Source organism: Macrobrachium nipponense, chromosome 7, assembly GCF_015104395.2.
Source record: "Macrobrachium nipponense isolate FS-2020 chromosome 7, ASM1510439v2, whole genome shotgun sequence".
NCBI lineage: Eukaryota > Metazoa > Arthropoda > Malacostraca > Decapoda > Palaemonidae > Macrobrachium > Macrobrachium nipponense.
In genome coordinates this window covers 100,744,232-100,764,490 of record NC_061109.1, presented here as the reverse complement: position 1 = coordinate 100,764,490, position 20,259 = coordinate 100,744,232, and the positions used below count along the sequence as shown (strand labels likewise).

At 43.1% G+C, this 20,259-nt stretch overlaps 1 protein-coding gene across 1 annotated transcript in view; it reads right to left on the bottom strand.

Annotated features, from left to right (window-relative positions):
• LOC135217661 (DNA repair protein RAD51 homolog 2-like) overlaps positions 1-20,259 on the bottom strand; it is a 198,034-nt gene that overhangs the window by 159,674 nt on the left and 18,101 nt on the right. The window contains 2 exon segments of the mRNA XM_064253628.1: positions 2,487-2,598; positions 7,651-7,764. Of these exon segments, the coding sequence (XP_064109698.1) occupies positions 2,487-2,598; positions 7,651-7,764 (226 nt within the window).

The following is a 20,259-nucleotide window of genomic DNA, read 5'->3' as shown; positions in this document are numbered from 1 at the left end:
GGGAAGTAGCAACAGGTCCTGCCGAAGGGAAGCCCCCGTAACCCTCTTGCGGCTTTCGACATGCCCACTCCCTGAGTTCTGGGAGTCCGACAGAGGTCTAGACCTAGAGGCATTATGGGGCCGATCTGACGCCCCCTCCACAACACTAGGGGCACGATCACACACTTTACTCGAGCCGTTTTCAAGGGCCAACACTTTGGACTCTAGAGTGCGTAATGACTCTAGAATCAGAGAAAGGGCATTACCTTCTCCAGACACAGAACTAGGGCCCTCAGGCAACAACACAGGATTAGGTGAAGCAAATTCTACTGGTGTTAAAATAGGAGAAATGTTACTTCCCTTACCTTTCGTAGAACCGCTCTTGGAGGAAGACCTCCTGATCCTATCGCGCTCCAACTTACGCCGATAGGATTCATACACCTTCCATTCATCCTCAGTCAAACTTTTGCATTCCATGCAACGATCAACCAGCAAACAAACATGCCCCCTACACCCATCCATACTGTGTGGGGGTCTACCGATGATTTCGGTAGCCTCACCTTGCAATCACTCCTCACACACACTCTGAAGCTCACTGAACTTGATCCCGACATCACGTTCATAGAAAAGCCAATCCAAAATCCAAAAACAGTCCACTATCGCGTATGCCAATCCAACAATCCAGAGTCAACAACAGTCAATCCAGATACTTATAACGAGTCAAAATCCAAAAATCCTGGGCGGAGGTCTGTAAACAGGGTGTTTACCGACCGGCGACAGAAAAAAATATGAATAGAAAATGGGAATGGTTCCTGATATCCGCCTCCCATCCCAGCGGCGGGAATGGGTGCTACCACCTGGCCGCACTGCGTGTGCCGCGAGTTTTGAAATTCTGTCGGACTTCGGAGAATACAGCTATATATATATCTGCCAAGTAAGTTTCATGAACAAACTTTATTTTTACTAAGTCTAGCCTCAGGAGCTAGAGTCTCAGAACTGTCAGCCTTATCAAGGGAGCCAGGTCACATTGAATTCCTTCCCTCAGGGGAAGTTCTCCTATCCCCAGATCGTCACTTTCTGGCCAAAAATGAAGACCCACAAGACAGGTGGTCATTATGGAAAATCCTACCACTCCCCCAGGACAACTCTCTATGTCCTGTTAACTCTTTAAGAGCTTACTTGGGTAGAACGACCTTAAGATCCTCAGGTCCGTTGTTCATTAGGGAAAAAGGTGGTACGATTTCCTTAAAAGGGATCAGGCAACAAATTTTGTACTTCATTAAACAGGCCAACCCGGATTCCTTTCCTCGTGCCCATGATGTTAGGGCAGTGGCCACCTCTATTAATTACTTTCAACATATGAATTTTGACGATCTTAAGAAATATACAGGCTGGAAATCCCCGACAGTTTTTAAACGCCACTATTTAAAATCTTTGGAAGCCCTCAAATTCTCAGCAGTGGCAGCCGGAAACACAGTTTCCCCTGACACTGCATGAATTTCTATCACCATTTCCTTGTAGCCTTCAATTCTACCTGCCTCATTGCATCCTTACTTAGTTAGGTTGCCTCTAGTGTATATATCTTACCTTGGATGTAGTTGCTTCATTCATTGTTATTTGCTTGGGACTCTGTCCATTCTGTTATTATATATGTTCAACTTGTATATTTTTACTATAGACTACTTGTTTACATTTAGTTATCCTTAAGTCATAGGCTAAGTAATTTTAAGATTATTTGTCTAGTAATTTTAAGATACTTAACAATTAAGTTATGCTTTGTAAGCCTTTGTATCTTTAAGTTGATCATTATACCATTAACCTTACAGGTGTTTGTTTTATACCTTCTTAGTGTTTGTGCAGTCCCCCAAGCTTGGTGAACCAATTCTCTGGCACTATTTCACGGAGCGACACAGGTTGAGCCCAGAAAAGGGATTTTGACGAAGGAAAAAATCTACTTCTGGGCGATGACCTGTATCGCCCAGTGAAATCCTACCCTGTAGTTAGTATTCCTCACCCTGCTTACCCCAAGCTTGGGTGCTATCTTCAGGAATGACGTCACAGGCGTCGGAGGCGCTCACGGTAGTAGTAGAGGGTAGCGAGGGCTATAGTTCGGCTCCTCCGTAGTTGGGGTTATGTCAAAGGAAGAAGCTAAATGGCAAGAGACCTCTGGTAGTGGTATCCACTCGCTCTTTATCTATACCGACACCTTTATTAAAGGTGAGCGAGCCATTTATCTTGGCATTATATTGTTTCTCTTTTTCTCTGGGATGAATAGCAATATTTATACCTTAGAAATAGTATCAAAGGAACCATTTCACGGGGCAACACAGGTCATCGCCCAGAAATAGATTTTTCCTTCATCAAAATCCCTTTTTTCAGCTGATGCTGTACCATTCCAAGCAGAAGAACATAAGTAAACTATGAGGTTTGCACAAAGTTGGGAAATGTATCATGTAAAAATGAATGAGTTGAGAAATATTGTCAGAGTTAAAAATAATGTTTCTTACCAACAAATTCAGAAATGTTCCCAAACTGAAGGCCACCATGCAATAGTGCATCAAGCTTATTATTACCAAGTGGGATGCTACCTTTAAATTCTGTCTCTACCATATCCAGTGCCTGTAAAACATTAATACATGAAGAAAGCCTTTAACTACATTAAAGAAATGTACATTGCTCTACAAGTGTGATTACTAACTTAATATAGTACGTATTGATATAATACTCCCAAAAGAGAGAGAGAGAACAACTGCATTTTTATAACTACAAAAAAGCTACACAAAATTGTAGTTTAAGATAACTGCCACTATTTCATAAATACAAACCTTTTCCTTTTATTCATAACTTAATTCTTGTTATTCAGCAGACAACTAAGTATGTAGTACTGAACAGTTCCTTACATTAAAAAAATAATTGTTAAAAAGTACTCAGATGTCCCAGTACTACAAAAAGCCTCCTGCCTTGCCTGTCAAATGCCAACTCTCGAAATATGGATGAAGATAAAAGGTATGCTAAATCATTGGGGGTATTAGGGTGGCCTACTTCCACTGAGAATTTTATCAGACTTATGATATACAGTCTTCTAAAAATGTTCAATTTATGGAAATGAATATAAACTTTCGGCCAAAGGCCAAGTTCTGGGAACTATTAGGTCAACCAGTGTTCAAAAGGAAAGTGAGAGTAAGAACGTTTTAAAGGTGTAACAGGAGGAAAACCTTGTTAGGAGAGGGTGGAAAGTAAAATTGAAGAAGAGAATATGAATGGAGGTTGTGTAAAAGGAATGAAAGGGGTTGCAGCTAGGGGCTGAAGGAATGCTGCAAAGAATCTTAAGTAATGCCTAAAGTGCAAAGCGTGAGGTGCACTGACAATTGTCAAGGTATGTCATTCTATCCAGTATGAAATATGCTTAAAACTGGTACTAGCATCCAACTTAACCCTTTCACCCCAGCTGTAACACAGGCATCTGGGATACTGTGGACATCTCTTGAAATTGTGTTTTGATTTTTTAATATGCTCAATGGGGCCATTTCTTCCCATCGGCCTTGCTGTGCTGGATGGGTAACCGTAATACAGTAGTACCTCGAGATACAAAAGGCTCTACTTACGAAAAACTCGAGATATGAAAGCCAATGCGAAAATTTTACTGCTCTACCATATGAAAAGTTTTCAAGATACGAAAGGTTGTTGCTGTAAAGTCCCTAGATTCCCCCGGACCACCGAGAACAATTTTGAAACTCCCGCACCGCCAACTGAGTAAACTTGCCACCATCCTCCCGCTCTCCCATTGGTTCCTGATGCTAGTCACCCCATAAGGTCCTGCTCTCCTATTGGTCAGCATCTACCCCTTGTGCTTTAAGTATTCTATTGGTAAAAGGATGCTGTAAATTGAAAAACTTATTCATGCAATACATTTAATAAAAAAAAAAACATTAGGTAAAGCTAAAATAAAAAATAGAAATGAATGGTTATTATACTGTTTGGTAGTTTCAGTAGTTGAAGAGAGATAATGAAAATTTATGGCTTACTGTGTAAAGTGATTGCTTGTCGATCGTTCGATACTCGTAAGTGCTGGATGTAAACAGACGTTGGAAGCTTTTTTTGTTTGTTTGTTTGTTTTATTCATAGTTAATGGTTACTTAATAATTATTTGAAATGAGTACATGCAATACATTTAATAAAAAAAATTGTGAATTAGATATCATAAAATATAAAATAAATCAGACTGCCAACAAATACGTATTTTTTAGAATTCTTCTTCTGCTTTATTATTACGTTACGTATACGTATGTTTCATTATAGCTGTCAGTAACTCGGTATCTCCATTAGGTAAAGATAGAATAAAGACTAGAAATGAATGGTTATTATACTGTTTGGTAGTTTCATTAGTTGAAGAGAGATAATAATGACAATTTATGGCTTACTGTGTACTAGGAAAAATGATTGCTTGGCGCTCGTTCGACACTCGTAAGACGGGTGAGAGCTGAATGTAAACAATCGATTGGAAGGTTTGTTTTTTGTTTGTTTGTGTATTATAGTTAATGATTAATTAATAATTATTTGAAATGAATACATACTGATTATTTATACATTTTATTGGTATATTCTAAGCTTTTAGCTCTTAGGTTTAGATGTCAGAATCATAGACTAGGCTACAGTAGCAACTGCTAACAGGCTAGGCTTATTGCTAAGGGACATATGCTAAAGTCCTAATATATGCAGTAAAAATGGGGTTGAACATTACATGCAATTGAATATTACTCAAGTATGTACAGTATTTTGCCTTTTTGGAGTCATATTTCTTTCGTCGGATCGGCGTTGTAACCCTAGAACATGTGTTTTAGGCCTGGAAATATAATTTACTGGGGTGTTTTTGGAGGGCTTGGAACGGATTAGCCATTTTACATGTAAAATGTGTTCCAAGATACGTAAAACTCATAATACGAAGGGCGCCTCGGAACGGATTCTTTTCGTATCTCGAGGTACCACTGTATATTATTTGCTTCATTCAACATACAATTATATATGATTCTACACAACTGAGCTGTGAGATCAGGACTGGGTAAAAAATTATGCATGCTGGTACCAAAGCATTCACTGTTTATAAACCAACATATACCTAGTGTCCTTTCAGACCTATGAGTGCCATTTCTCTAAAATAAAAGTGTAATCAAATTTGACTTACATCTCTAGCAAACTGCATTACAAATTTCAGCTAAGGAACACAAGCAAGGCTCTGACTTGACACTGAGCTTAGTGATAGAATAGTCCTAATCAAACCTGTGTTTAGATGATTCCTCTACAACAAATAGTATTGGCAAAATAACATTCTGGAAATGGGTCTGCACAACACGTATATACATGAGTAGTGTTCTCAGTGGACAAAGAAGAGCACTTTCTCCATCATTTATAATGCATTCACTTAAAGCAGAAATGACTTATGGTGAAGTTATGTTGCTCTCCTTAGGGCACTGTTATCAGAATTTTTTTCTTATCTCTGCTTTTCCCTTGCAGTATTAGATTAATATTAAACTTTCCTTACTCTCTTTTGTCTTGTACATTTTTGCACGAATTTATGAGTAGTTCAGGTTTTCATACATTGTCTTTAACTTTCTCCACTTTTTTCTGTCTTGTGCATTTTTTGCTCTAGTTCCTAATTGGTTCAGGTCTTCATACATTGCCTTCAACTTTCTCTACTTTTTTCTGCTTTGGGCAGTTTTTGCCCTCGTTCATAACTAGTTCAGCTCTTCATACACTGCCTTTCCCTACAATTTACTGGCCCTCAGTACTGGTCTTCATTATGCTACTCCCCAAACAAGTGTAATACATTTCTGACAAACTGTTATACCTTGTCATATGCTCAAACCATCTTAATCTTTGTCATCTGCATTTCCATGGCAAAGAATAACCAAACTGATAATAACACATTATTTGGCTTAGTTCCATAAAATGATTGTACAGTTCAATTATTCTCTTAAAGGAAGTAAGAAAAGCAGATACTACAGCCATTCAAATAAGATCCATGAGAGGGTTGCCTTAACCCTTCACTCCCAGGACATACAATAATCCTTTAATTATCCGGACTGATAGAGCCAAGGGTCCATCAGATGATGGCAAGTAAAATAATCTAAGGGTTTCATGTTTTTGTGATACAGTAACTCCTATAAAACATCGGGCCATCATAAAACGAAGTGCAGCAAACACCGGTAAAATAGATTTTTTAGCGTTATTAGATTTGTTATTTTGATAAAATTATTTGTGTAAACTATGACACAAACTGTCATATTGTTGCAAATGAGAAAAAAGGGTAAACATACTTTTTTTTACAAACAATACAATGTACTACACAGTGCTTGGTGGAAATGAAAAATGCTGTGTAGCCTACTGCAATACATGTCACATTTCAGAGAAAAAAAGGAGGTTGTTTGTTTTTTTATTTAAGTGTGGAGTTTATTTTGTTACAAATATGGGGAAATAAGGAAGATATTTGATTTTGCACAAAGTTTTCAGTTGGTTGTTGATAAGCATATTTAGTTTTTATGGCTATGCGGTACCAACAAGATAAGGTCAGAAATGCAGTACTGACAAGGTAAGGTAAGGAAATGTGGTACTGACAAGGTAAGGTAAGGAAATGTGGTACTGACAAGGTAAGGTAAGGAAATGTAGTACTGACAAGGTAAGGTAAGGAAATGTAGTACTGACAACGTAAGGTAAGGAAAGGTACAGAATTGCCCTTGAACACCTGAATTGTATTTATATAGGGATTATTTTGTTATAAGAGAAAGTATTTAGCGTTTATGGTTATGCAGTAGTGACAAGGTATGGTGAGAAAGATTACTACAGAATTGCCTTTGCACACTTGTAGATTTTTTATTTGCAATTATCCAGATTTCATCATTACCTGACAGGGCCTAGGGTCTAATGATCCAGATACATGAAGGATTACTGTACTTGGCAATTACACAAAACCTAGACCAACAGTCTTCTGCTGCTCAGTAAGCAACAGTACCAACAGTGCACACAAGCAAGAGCCCTTGCAAGGCATAGAGAACACCAGCTGAGGCAAAAGCTTCCATCACATCACAACTCAGACGGAAAGCAGCTAGCCTGAGAGCAATTCATCATGCAATTTTCTCATGACCCACACCAGAGTCATTCAATCACCCCTTTCCTCTCCATTTCCCTCCTTATCAATAAGCCAATTAGCATACATACAGTACTCAGCTGTTACTTTTTTGTTCCCATGCAATCTTTACTTAACACATCCATTAGTGCAGTCATGTATTAAAGTTGCCCGTCATTGTCCCCGAGAATTGCAATACTAATGAGACAATGGAAATCTTTAGGAAAGCTGGATTCACAAACTGAATTTAGTATATAGTGGCAGACTTCTTACACTAAGGAACAAATCTTTATATCCAAAAAATGATATTATTTTCAATGAAGGCAAATACTGTAGAATATGTAATATGTGCATGTATGACACTGTGAGAGGTAAATAGTTTTGCTTGGAATTTAACCTTGATTCAGAGGAAATAGAAAGGAGTGTGATTTTATTTTATGTAACCTACTCAAAATATCCATTAGTAAAAAAAAAATACACATTAATATAACAGTGATAATCATATTAATGAAACGGTAATAAAATTTCAAAGCAAATTATAAAGTACTTACAGTGAGATGTTTGGGACAACAAGTTGCAAACAAATGGTCCATAAACTGTTTACACTCCTTATTATTCATATGGAGCACCTCAGCAATATCTAGATACGATAAGCTCAAAACGTCCTGCAAATAATGTGGTTAATGTAAAATACCAATAAAATCAAAACCAGAGGGCAAATCTTAAAAGTAATGTGTAGTTTTCCTAACATATGTACCTTAAGTTCTTTACATAGGATTTTGTTTGTTTGTTTTATTTATATAAGGATTTAGCTCTGAGCACGAGTTGGCAACAGCCATTCAAACCTACTGGCAATGTAGATAACTATCAAGAGGTAAGGGGAAGGAAGGCCTACCAACCTGTAGGTCTGCACTCCACTTTGCCTTTTGGTCAAGGTTTCAGATGAGAGGGGTGGCTGATGTTGACCATTCATGTAAAGAATTTCAGATATGTACATTAGGAAAATACAAATTGCTAATAAAAAAAAATTGCAAATTTTACTAATTCTATTTTTCCTAACATGCAAACCTAAAGTTCTTTGCATAGGATTTTGCTTGCAAACTCAAGATGGAACAGCCACTTAAACTTTACTGACAATGTATAACTGAATCATGAAAATTTAGAACATGATGAATATATAAATAAAGGCAAAAGCCATGAAGGAAAGCGAAACAATGGAGTAAGTGCTGCAAGGCCTTTTGAATTCTCGTCCTTTACTAAGCAGACTGACATAAATATGAAAATAAGTTTACAAAGAAAGCTCATATAAATGACAGATAGGGATTATAAAGGAAAATATGTACCTGGAATCCAACACACCTAAAGAATTAGTAGACCTACCCAAAACAGGGGTACAATTTAAGAGGTTTACAAAAGATTAAGTCCAACTGCTTGGAAGTACAGACAAGACAATTAAAAGATTATACAGGGAGGTGACTGACCACCAAAAAATGTTATAAAATCACAAACTTTAAAATTAAATTGTGATTTTCCTAACTATACAAACCTGAGGTCCTTTACATAAGGAATTACTTACAGCGTAGGCTGGAATTATGGCCATTAAATTCTTGAACAAGGTGGTTAGGCAGTAACTACCGTCTGGTAGGTGGGTAGGCCCACCTGCCTGAATATAAACCCTCCACTTTGCCTTTCGGCCCACGTTCAGGCATGAGGTGGGCATTAATTGTAAAGGACCTCAGGTTTATAGTTTATATAGTTAGGAAAAATGATATTGTTAAACTACAATAAAGTTTTGTACATACTTACCTGGCAGATATATACTTAGCTATAGTCTCCGACGTTCCGACAGAATTTCAAATCTCGCGGCACACGCGACAGGTAGGTCAGGTGGTCTACCTTACCCGCCGCTGGGTGCGGGCCGTATGAACCAATCTATCTCTCCAGCCAGGATTTTTTTTCTTTCACCTGTCTCCTGAGGGGAGGCTGGGTGGGCCATTAGACGTATATATCTGCCAGGTAAGTATGTACAAAACTTTATTGTAGTTTAACAATATCATTTTTGTACATGAACTTCCCTGCCAGATATATACTTAGCTGATTGGCACCCTTGGTGGAGGGTAAGAGACAGCTAAAGTAATAAGGAGAGATAAGAAACAACTGATGTTGTAGGATATAAATAACCTTGGTTCTTACCTGTTCAGGCAGAAGACTTCATTGATACTGTCTCTGAGTCTGCGTTGCCTGGAGAGCTACAGCTAGGACGTGACCTGATGCTGAAAGACTCTCGGATCTACCACTGGGATATATGATCCCTTTTGTGTGGTAGAACAAGTCGGATCCTGTTAAAGGAAGTTCGTCCCTATCTTAAAAGGTCCTAACCACTACTACTGCAAGGAGCCACACTCATCAGACCACCTAACCAAACTACTAAAGATTAGTATTACGACCTAAAGAGATGCATCCTCTTTAAGGCAACCAACAACAACAAATACAAGGGGAAAAAATTTATACTACTAAACAGATGAGTTTCCATGCTCCCTGCCCCAGCACTGAATCCGCAGATACGTACGGGCCCAAGGCGAAGCAGCATTTTTCGTAAGTGATTCTCACATCACGTAAGTAGTGGTTCGCGAACACTGACTGACATCTCCAGAATGTTGTCTCCATCAGATTTCGCACGGACATATTCTTGTTGAAAGCAAGAGAAGTTGCTATGGCTCTTACTTCGTGTGCTTTCACTTTAAGAAGAAGCCTAAGATGTTCTTCTCTGCAGGATCCGTGTGCTTCTTTGATGAGGCTTCTCAAGAAGAAGGACAATGCGTTCTTCGACAATGGAATGACGAGTAGGCTCTTTTACTGAACACTCCACAGACCTCTCGGTTGGCTTTCAGTTGCTCTTTTCTTCTAGGTAGTATTTCACCATTCTCACTGGGCAAAGAGTTCTCTCGGGTTCTTCTCCTACCATAGAAGATAACCCACGAATCTCGAAGTTCTTGGGCCATGGACTTGATGGGTTCTCATTCTTTGCAAGAAAAACCAGGAAGGAAAGAGCAAATGAGAGAGTCCTCCTTAAAATGATATTGTTATGATACAATAAAGTTCTTTCATACATACTTACCTGGCAGATATATACATAGCTATCAACTCCGTCGTCCCCGACAGAAATTCAAATTTCGCGGCAACTCGCTACAGGTAAGTCAGGTGATCTACCGCCCTGCTCTGGGTAGCAGGACTAGGAACTATTCCCGTTTTCTAATCAGATTCTCTCTTCCACCTGTCTCCTGCGGGGAGGCTGGGTGGGTCTTCAATCGTATATATCTGCCAGGTAAGTATGTATGAAACTTTATTGTATCATAACAATATCATTTTCATACATTCAACTTACCTGTCAGATATATACATAGCTGATTGACACCCTTTGGTGGAGGGCAAGAGACAGCTAACTAACTGATTAGACAGGTAAACAACATATGTTGTAGGTATAAATAAACCTTAGTTCCTACCTTATTAGATGGAAGACTTCGTGGCTACTGCCCAGGAGTCTGCTTCATCTCAAGAGCCTTAGCGAGATAGTGATCTGTGGCCAAGAGTTCTTGCTGGTCTGTCGATGGGGTCTTATCCACTTACTCGGCAGAGCCTAACTGGCGTTTGTCAAGGGGTGCTAATCCGCTTATATGACAACACGCCTTCTTTAAGGAGCACACAACCGATCCCGATCACCCGATCCTAACCCGTGTTAGTTCTAAGATTGCCAAGAGTCATCCCCAAACTCTTAGCAACAACCACAAACTCGAAACTCATACATACAAAATCAAAAATAAAAATTTTGTACCCCTCTAATAGTCAGCTGTCACTCGATTTCCTAATGAAGCGAAGTGAAGGCCGTCAGTGCGACATCTGACACTCCCATGCACAGGAAACACGAGAACACATCCGACAAGAGGGTTACGTACACATATTTAAGGATCGGTGCTCTCTCCTTTACCCAGAACCGTCTGTGCTGACACAAACGGACCTAAAGAAAAACATTTTCTCATACGTTACTCGCACATCTTTTAAATAATGAGATGCAAATACTGAGTTGCATCTCCAATAGGTTGCGTCCAAAATAATTTTCAAGTGACATATTTCTCTGGAACGCAATTGATGTCGCGATTGCCCTTACCTCACGAGCTCTTACTCTTAATAGATTAAAAGAGTCATGGGCAGTTTTTATGAGCCTCGGTAATTACACTTCTAACAAAGAAGGCCAAAGCATTTTTAGACATAGGTCTCTTGGGGTCTTTCACCGAGCACCATAAACCATGTTGTGAGCCTCCCAACCGCTTCTTTCTGTCCAGATAGAATTTCAGTGCTCTAACTGGACAAAGTGATCTTTCTATTTCTCTGCCTACTAGGCTAGTAAGTCCTTTTACCTCGAAACTCCTAGGCCAGGGATTCGAAGGGTTCTCGTTTTTGGCAAGAAAAAGAGTCTGGAATGAACAAATCGCAGAATCTTCTTTGAAACCAACTCGTGACTCAAGGGCGTACAACTCGCTGACCCTTTTTAGCCGTAGCCAGAGATAGAAGAAATTTACACTTTCTAGTGATATCCCGGAATGAAGCCGTATGAGGTGGTTCGAACTTTTCCGAGGATAGAAATTTCAGAACCATATCTAAGTTCCAGCTCGGAATCCTAGGCTCTACTGACTTGGACGTTTCAAAGGAGCGGATGAGATCGTGCAAATCTTTATTATTCGTCAAGTCTAAGCCCCTGTTTCTAAAGACTGACGAAAGCATACTTCTGTATCCTTTAATAGTTGGTACAGAGAGATGTGACTTTTCCCTCAGGAAAAGAAGGAAATCTGCAATTTCGGTTACAGAGGTATTGGAAGAGGACAGCTTCTTCGACCTGCACCAGTTTCTGAAAACTTCCCACTTCGATTGGTACACTCGCCTAGTAGATGATCTGCGGGCTCTAGCAATTGCGCTTGCCGCCTTGCGAGAAAACCCTCTCGCTCTGACCAATCTTTCGATAGTCGAAAGGCAGTCAGAGCAAGAGCGGGTAGATTTTGATGTACCTCTCGAAGTGGGGTTGTTTGAGCAGATCTATCCTGTTTGGAAGAGATCTGGGGAAGTCCACTGTCCACTCCATCACCTCCGTGAACCAAATTCGGGATGGCCAATATGGGGCTATCAGAGTCATTCTGGTTCCCTTCGAGGCCACAAACTTTCTGACTACTTCCCCCAGAATCTTGAATGGGGGAAAAGCGTACACGTCTAGCCCAGACCAGTCCAGGAGAAAGGCGTCTATTGCATAAGCCCTGGGATCCTCTACCAGGGCGCAAAATGTGTCTATCCTTTTGGAGAGAACGTGGCGAATAGATCTATCTGCGGTTTCCCCAAAGATACCAAAGGGTCTGACAGACTTCCGAGTGGAGGGTCCATTCTGTAGGAAGGACCTGGAACCTCCTGCTCAGTCTGTCCGCTCTCACGTTCCTCTCCCTTGAACAAATCTCGTTAGAAGAACCACATTCCTTTGATTTGCCCAAATCAGCAGATCTCTTGCCAATTCGTATAGGGCGAAAGAGTGAGTTCCTCCTTGTTTCTTGACATAAGCCAGAGCGGTCGTATTGTCGGAGTTTATCTGAATTACTTTGTCTCTGCTATCTGCTCAAAGCTCCTTAACGCGAGGTGAATCGCAAAGAGCTCCTTGCAATTTATGTGCCATGACACTGCTCTTCCGACCAGGTGCCTGACACTTCTTCGGACCCTAGAGTCGCACCCCAACCTGTCTCCGACGCGTCTGAGAACAATGTCAGGTTTTGGGTTCCGAACTTCTAAGGATACTCCTCTGTTTTCTTCCAAGTCAACCACCACCTTAATTGTTCCTTTACTTTTAATGAGATTGGAAACGTGTCCCGAGAGCTGTCCTGTCTTCCAACTCCAACTGCTTCTCAGGAAGTACTGAAGCGGACGGAGATGCAGTCTTCCTAGAGGAAAGAACTGTTCGAGCGAGGAAAGGGTCCCCAGAAGGCTCACCACCCATTCCCTCGCTGAAGTACGCTCTTTCTCTAAAAAGTTCAATACTGTGGCACAGCCTTTCCTTACTCTCTCTTGAGAAGGAAATACTCGAAAACCCCGAGAATCCATCTGAATCCCCAGATAGACTACGTTCTGGCTGGGACCATCTGGGATTTCTCGAGGTTCACGATTAATCCTAACGTCTTTGTCAATTCCAGGATTGTTGACAGGTCCTCCAGACACTGCTTTTGAGACCTGGCCTCTGATGAGCCAGTCGTCCAGGTATAGGGAGACGTTTATCCCTTCCATGTGAAGGTGTTTTGACACATTTTCATCAAGTCTGTGAAGACTTGGGGGGAGCCGTAGACAGGCCGAAACACAGGGCCCTGAACTGATAGATCCTTCCCTCGAACATGAAACGAAGGTACTTCCTCGACGAATGGTGAATCGGGACGTGGAAATATGCGTCTTGAAGATCTAGAGACGCCATCCAATCTCCTTGACGGAGAGCTGCAAGTACTGAGGCAGACGTTTCCATGCTGAACTTCTGTTGTTGTACGAATTTGTTCAGCGAACTTACATCCAGTACCGGTCTCCATCCCCCCGAGGCTTTCGCTACGAGAAACAAGCGATTGTAAAACCCCGGGAGCTTTGATCAGTACCAGCTCTATTGCTCTTTTGTCCCACATCTGCTCCACCATTTGACGAAGAGTATCCATCAGAACAGGGTCCTTGTATCTGGCTGACAGTTCCCTCGGTGACGTTGTCAAGGGGGGTCTGTCCTTGAATGGGATATAATAACCCTTCTTGATTACTGACATTGACCAAGGATCGGATCCTATGTCTTCCCATGCTCCCGCAAAGAATTGTAACCTGGCTCCTACAGGTGTCTGGAGGAAAGATTTCTCATTTTCCCTTCTTAAAGGGACGGAAGGCAGATCTTCCCCTTTTTTCAGTTGATTTCCTTCTGACAATGGATCTAGCCTGAGAGCCTCCTCGAAAGGGCTGCTGTTGTTGAGCTGGCTTAGAGGCTTTCTTTTCCTCACTAGCCACAGGTCTATTCTTCCTTGAGGATTGCCTTAAAAGATCCTGAGTGGCTTTCTCAGTTAGCGAATGGGCAATGTCTCTCACCAACTGCGAAGGAAATAAATGCTCAGAGAGAGGCGCATACAGCAAAGCGGATCTCTGCGAAGGCGAGACGGCCTTAGTGAGAAAGGCACTATGAACGCTCTCTTCTTTAGTATTCCCGCACCGAAGAGGGAGCACACTTCCGCCGATCCATCTTGAACCGCCTTATCGATGCATGTAAGGATGCTATGCAAGGTTTCAGGGCTTAGTTGTTCTTTTTCATGGGACTTCTTAGCAATGACCCCAAGGGACCAATCTAGGAAGTTAAATACTTCTAAGGCATGAAAAAGTCCCTTGAGGAGATGGTCCATTTCCAGAAAGACCCCATGTTGCTTTCGCTGAATTTAAGGCATGTCTCCTCGACGAGTCTACGAGACTGGAGAAGTCCGATTCAGCTGAAACGGGCAGAGACAATCCCATGTTTTCTCCCGTTTCGTACCATATGCCTCTCCTGGCCCCTTAGTTTAGCGGGAGGCATGCAAAAGATCGTCCTTCCTAACTCCTTCTTAGTCTTGATCCAGAGTCCAGAGATTGTAAGGCCCTTTTCATGGATATGGCCGGTTTCATTTTCAGGAAAGACGAAGACTTGTGTGCCTTCGTACTTGAAAATAGAGAGCGAGGAGAAGGAGGAGCGGCTGGAGTCAATGCATCTCCATATTCTTCTAAGAGAAGAGCAGAAAGAACTTTGTAATTCGAAAGCCCTTCTCTGTTAGTAACTTCGTCCTCCGAGAAGTTCATCTAAATTAATAGGATCGGAAGGAGAAGGTCTTCCCTTCCCTCCTCTGTCTCCTCTCTTGATTTCTTCCTTTCCCGAAGAAGAAGCACTTCTATAAGGAGATGGGCTAGGAGTAACTCTCTCCTTACGTTTATCATTAGGCGAGTCACGTATCGCTGCTCTACGCCTGTTAGACTCCTGTCGGATGTCAAGCTCTTCACGAGGAGAATGCGCCTGGCGTTTAGCAGGAGTATCTCGCTGAGAATACTCCTGAAGCCTGGTAGGAGTATCCTGTTTGGAATACTCCTGACGCCTGACAGTCGTTACACTCTTCGAATACTCCTGCCGTCTGGAAGGCGCATCTCGCTCCAAATACTCCTGGCGCCTGTTAGGAGTATTAAGCTCAGAATACTCCTGGCGCTTGGTAGGCGCATCGCGCTTAGAATACTCCTGGCGCCTGGTAGGAGTAAAAAGTCCAGAATACTCCTGGCGCCTGGGAGGAGTATAGAGGCCAGAGTAATCAAGGCGCTTGGCAGGAGTATCTCTTCCCGAATACTCCTGACCTACGGAAGGCCGCATCTATTTCCAAATACTCCTGAGGCTTGGTAGGAGTATCGCTCATGGAATGCGCCTTTCGAATAGCAAGTATATTGCGCTTAGCGGGCGCTATACTCCTATCAGGAGTTCTCTCTTCTCCAGTTGGCTCTTGTTGCTTGGATGAAGATCTGGGCCTAGAACGATCTACAGTAAAGTCAGGCTCTTTGCGCCTACTTGGCGCCTGGCTCCTAGTTGGCGCCTGACGCTTGGTAGGAGTTACTTCCTTTCCCACATCTCGCCTGCCTAACGCACCGCTCCCCCCAGAGATGGCCGCTTGTGCGACAACTCCCCTGGAGGGTTCGTCGCGCCCGACAGGAGATCGGTATTTGGATCTCTTAACGGAAGCCTGTCATCCATTTTTACGAGTAGGCTCTTTAGAAAGTACTCCTACCAAAGATGCTAATTGCTCCTGTACATTCATCAAAATTCTCCTGGTCGAAGGCTCATTCGAATCAGGAGAAGGAGATCTGGAAGGCGCTCGAGAGTCTTTTCCCTTCCAAGGATCTAAATCCTTTCTAGCTTCTTGATTACCGAAGGCGCCTCCTCTTCAGAGAAGCGCTCGGGGCTAGAATTAAGCTCAGGTTCTTTCCAGTTCCTTTTTAGCGGACGTGAAAGCTTCGATTCCTTCCATCCTCTTCTCAGAGAAGGCGAACTAGAAGATGAAAAGCACTCACGAAGGACGCTTTTTCTATAGCTGTCCCTGGCAGTCTGAGATGTATACGATTCTGCCGAAGGGACGCCTGATCGTTGGGGATTCCCCACGACCCCCGTAAGGCTTTCGACTTTCCTTCCTCCTCTGGGCCAGGGAGCTTGGAAGAGGTCTAGGCCTGGGAGCGTCGCAGGGACGACCAGACGCCCCCTCCACTACACGGGGACACTAACATCACTCGAGAAACCACATTCACTTCTCTTACCTTCCAATGCTTCCATTTTCTCTTGCATTTTTGAAGGGAAGCTCTGAGTTCCGCCTCTATTTCTGAGGCGGAATCAGAGGGATAAACTTGTGAACGGGCTGAAATAGAATGGGCATAATTAAGAGAAGAAGAAGAAGCTACAGAACTACTAGACATTTTCCGGCTTTTGTAAGCCGCCTTCCTCTCTCTATCTTTCTCTAACTTCTTCAAGTAAGAAGTCAGATTCTTCCATTCTTGCGCACTCAATCTCTCACACTCGTTACACGTATTCTCAAATTGAGCATTCAACCTTTCTACAACCACTGCATGTAGTGTGAGGATCTACCGAAGCTTTCGGAATCCTCACCTTGCAGCCTTCATTCACACACTCTGAAGCTAACACTAGAATCAGACATATTCACGAAAATCCAAAGCGAAGTCCAAAAACCAGTCCACGATAGCGAATGCCAAACAACGATCCAAGTACGTCACCAAAAATCAGTCGAAAGATGATCAAAAGCGTTGTGAAAAAAGAATTCCAGTCAGGAGGAAGTAACAACAATGTTGATACTACCGGCGACAGAGAGAATCTGATTAGAAAACGGGAATAGTTCCTAGTCCTGCTACCCAGAGCAGGGCGGTAGATCACCTGACCTACCTGTAGCGAGTGCCGCGTAAATTTGAATTTCTGTCGGGGACGACCGGAGTCGATAGCTATGTATATATCTGACAGGTAAGTTGAATGTATGAAAACTCACATTACCATCAATCGCCTGAAGCTCACTCACTCTTCTGGCGAAGCTAGAGCCATCAAAAACAGAGTCTTCCTGGTAAGGTCTCTGAATGAGGCTGAATTAGGGGGTTCAAACCTAGAGGACCCATGGAATTGAAGGACTACATCCAAATTCCAGCTAGGTGCCTTAGGAGACTGCATTTTTGTTGTATCAAAAGACCTAATAAGGTCCTGTAGGTCCTTATCTTCCGATAAGTTGAGGCCCCTGTGCCTGAAGACATTCGCCAACATACTACGATAGCCTTTAATCGTCGAAACGACTAAGCCACATTCTTGTCTTGAGAATAAAAAGAAGTCTGCAATTTGATTCCACAGAGGTACTGGAAGAGGAAACGTTATTCCTCTTGCACCATCTTCTGAAGACATCCCACTTCGACTGGTACACTCGTAAGGTGGAAGACCTCCTCGCTCTAGCGATTGCCTTAGCAGCTGCTGACGAAAAGCCTTTCGCTCTGACCAATTTCTGGACAGTCTGAAGCCAGTCAGACTGAGAGCGGGGAGGTTTTTGTGGTACCTGTCGAAGTGGGGCTGTCTGAGTAGATCGCTCCTTAGAGGAAGCGATCTTGGGAAAATCCACTAGCCATCCAGCACCTCTGTGAACCAATCTTGTGCTGGCCAAAAGGGAGCTATCAAAGTCATCCTCGCGGAATCTGACTCTGCAAACTTTTTTAAAGTCAACCCCAGAATCTTGAAGGGGGGAAACGCGTATACATCGAGTCCTTTCCAATCGAGTAGGAGAGCGTCTATCCCTATTGCTCCTGGATCCGAGATGGGCGAGCAATACAGATCCAGTCTTTTGTTCTTTGAAGTTGCAAAACAGGTCTAAGAGAGGCCTGCCCCACAACTTCCAAAGGCTCTGGCAAACATCTTGGTGCAGAGTCCACTCTGTGGGAAGGACCTGATCTTTCCTGCTGAGGAGATCTGCCCTTACATTCCTTTCTCCCTACGAATCTGGTGAGAAGTTTTATCCCCTTTCTTCTGTCCACAGAAGAAGATCTCTTGCTGTTTCGTACAGAGAGAAGGAATGCGTCCCCCCCTGTTTCCTGATGTATGCCAGAGCCGTGGTGTTGTCCGAGTTTATTTGCACAACTGCTCCTGTCACATCTGACTCGAACTCCTTCAGCGCCAAGCCACACGGCTATTAGTTCTTTCCTGTTGATGTGCCAGGAAGACTGGTCCCCCACCCAGGTTCCTGACACCTCCTTGGTTCCCAGAGTCGCCCCCCAACCTGTTTCCGACGCATCGGAGAACAACACCAGGCTGGGGTTCTGGGATTGAAGAGGCAGTCCCTGCGAGAACTTGTTGGGATCCGCCCACCATGCTAACTCCTTCTTGATTTGATGAGAAATTGACAGGGAGAACTTCAAATCCTGAGAAGGACGACTCCAATTCCGATGAAGAAGAATTGGAGCGGTCTCAGGTGCAACCTTCCTAGGGAAAACAAATGGCTCCAGTGAGGAGAGTGTCCCCAGCAGACTCATCCACTCCCTCACTGTGCATACTTCTTTCCCTAAGAAGGTTGTTACTTTTTCGAGTCCCCAGGGCTATCCTCTCCCTGTGACGGAAAAGCCCGAAAAACTCAGAGAGTTCATCTGGATCCCCAGATAAACGCACTCTTGAGCGGGAATCAGACCTGACTTCTGCAGATTGACCAGAAGTCCTAAGGAATAAGTCAAATCCCAGGGTTTTCTTCAAGTCCTTCAGACAATGATCTCTGGAATTGGCCCTTATAAGCCAATCGTCGAGATAGAGCGAAATCCTCACCCCTTCTAGGTGAAGCCATTGTGCCACATTCCTCATGATGGCCGTAAAGACTTGGGGGGCCGTGGAGAGGCCCAAAACACAGGGCCCTGAATTGGAAGATTCTTCCCCCCATCATGAATCTTAGAAACTTCCTCGAGGAAGGATGGATTGGTACGTGGAAGTAAGCGTCCTGTAAGTCCAAGGACACCATCCAGTCCCCTGGACGGAGTGCTGCGCTAACACCGAGGCAGTGGTCTCCATCGTTGAACTTCTTCTTTTCGACGAAGAAGTTCAGGGCGCTTACGTCCAACACCGGTCTCCATCCCCCTGAGGATTTCGGAACTAGGAACAGGCGTTGTAAAAAGCCTGCCGAAAGATGATCTGCCACTAGTTCGATCGCCTCCTTTTCTAGCATCTGATCTACCGCTAGTCGGAGGGCTTGATTCATGATGGGGTCCCTGTATCTGGCCGTCAACTCCCTCGGGGTATTCGTCAAGGGAGGCCTCGAAGAGAATGGGATGAGATAGCCCTTCCTCAAAATTGACAGGGTCCAGGCATCTGCGTCTTTCTGGGCCCAGACTTCTGCAAACTGTAAAAGCCTGGCGCCTACAGTTGTCTGAAGGACTTGAGTCTTACTTGGGAGGTTTGATTGACTTCGTAAAAGTCCGACCTCTGAACGAAGAGGATCTAGAGGTAGAAGCCCCTCGAAAGGGTTCCTGAGAGGTCGGCTTAGCTTTCTTCGTCTTAGTCTGGAAGGGTAGGGCGCGGCTTCCTTGCAGACTGCGCTAGAAGGTCCTGCGTAGCTTTGGCAGAGATAGCCTTCGAAATGTCTTGAACCAGGTGTTTAGGAAGCAGCTGCGTAGAGAGAGGGGCAAAAAGCAAAGACGATCTCTGAGCATGTGAGACAGACTTTGTTAAAAATGAGCAAAATACTGATCTTTTCTTCAAGACCCCTGCTCCAAACAGTGAAGCTATTTCGCTGGCCCCATCCCTCACCGATTTATCCATACAGGATAAGACACAATTCAAATCCTCCGAGAAAACGTGTCCGGTCCTTGAGTTTTCTTGGCTAGGACTCCGAGGGACCAATCGAGAAAGTTGAAAACTTCCAAGACTCTAAAAATGCCTTTTAGAAATGTGATCTATTTCATTCATTGCCCACGTAGTTTTGGCCGAATTCAAAGCTGATCTTCTAGTGGCGTCTACTAGCGCCGAAAAATCTGCGTCAGCTGAAGACGGAAGGCCCAGTCCCAAGGGCTTCTCCTGTCTCATACCAAAATCCTGTCCA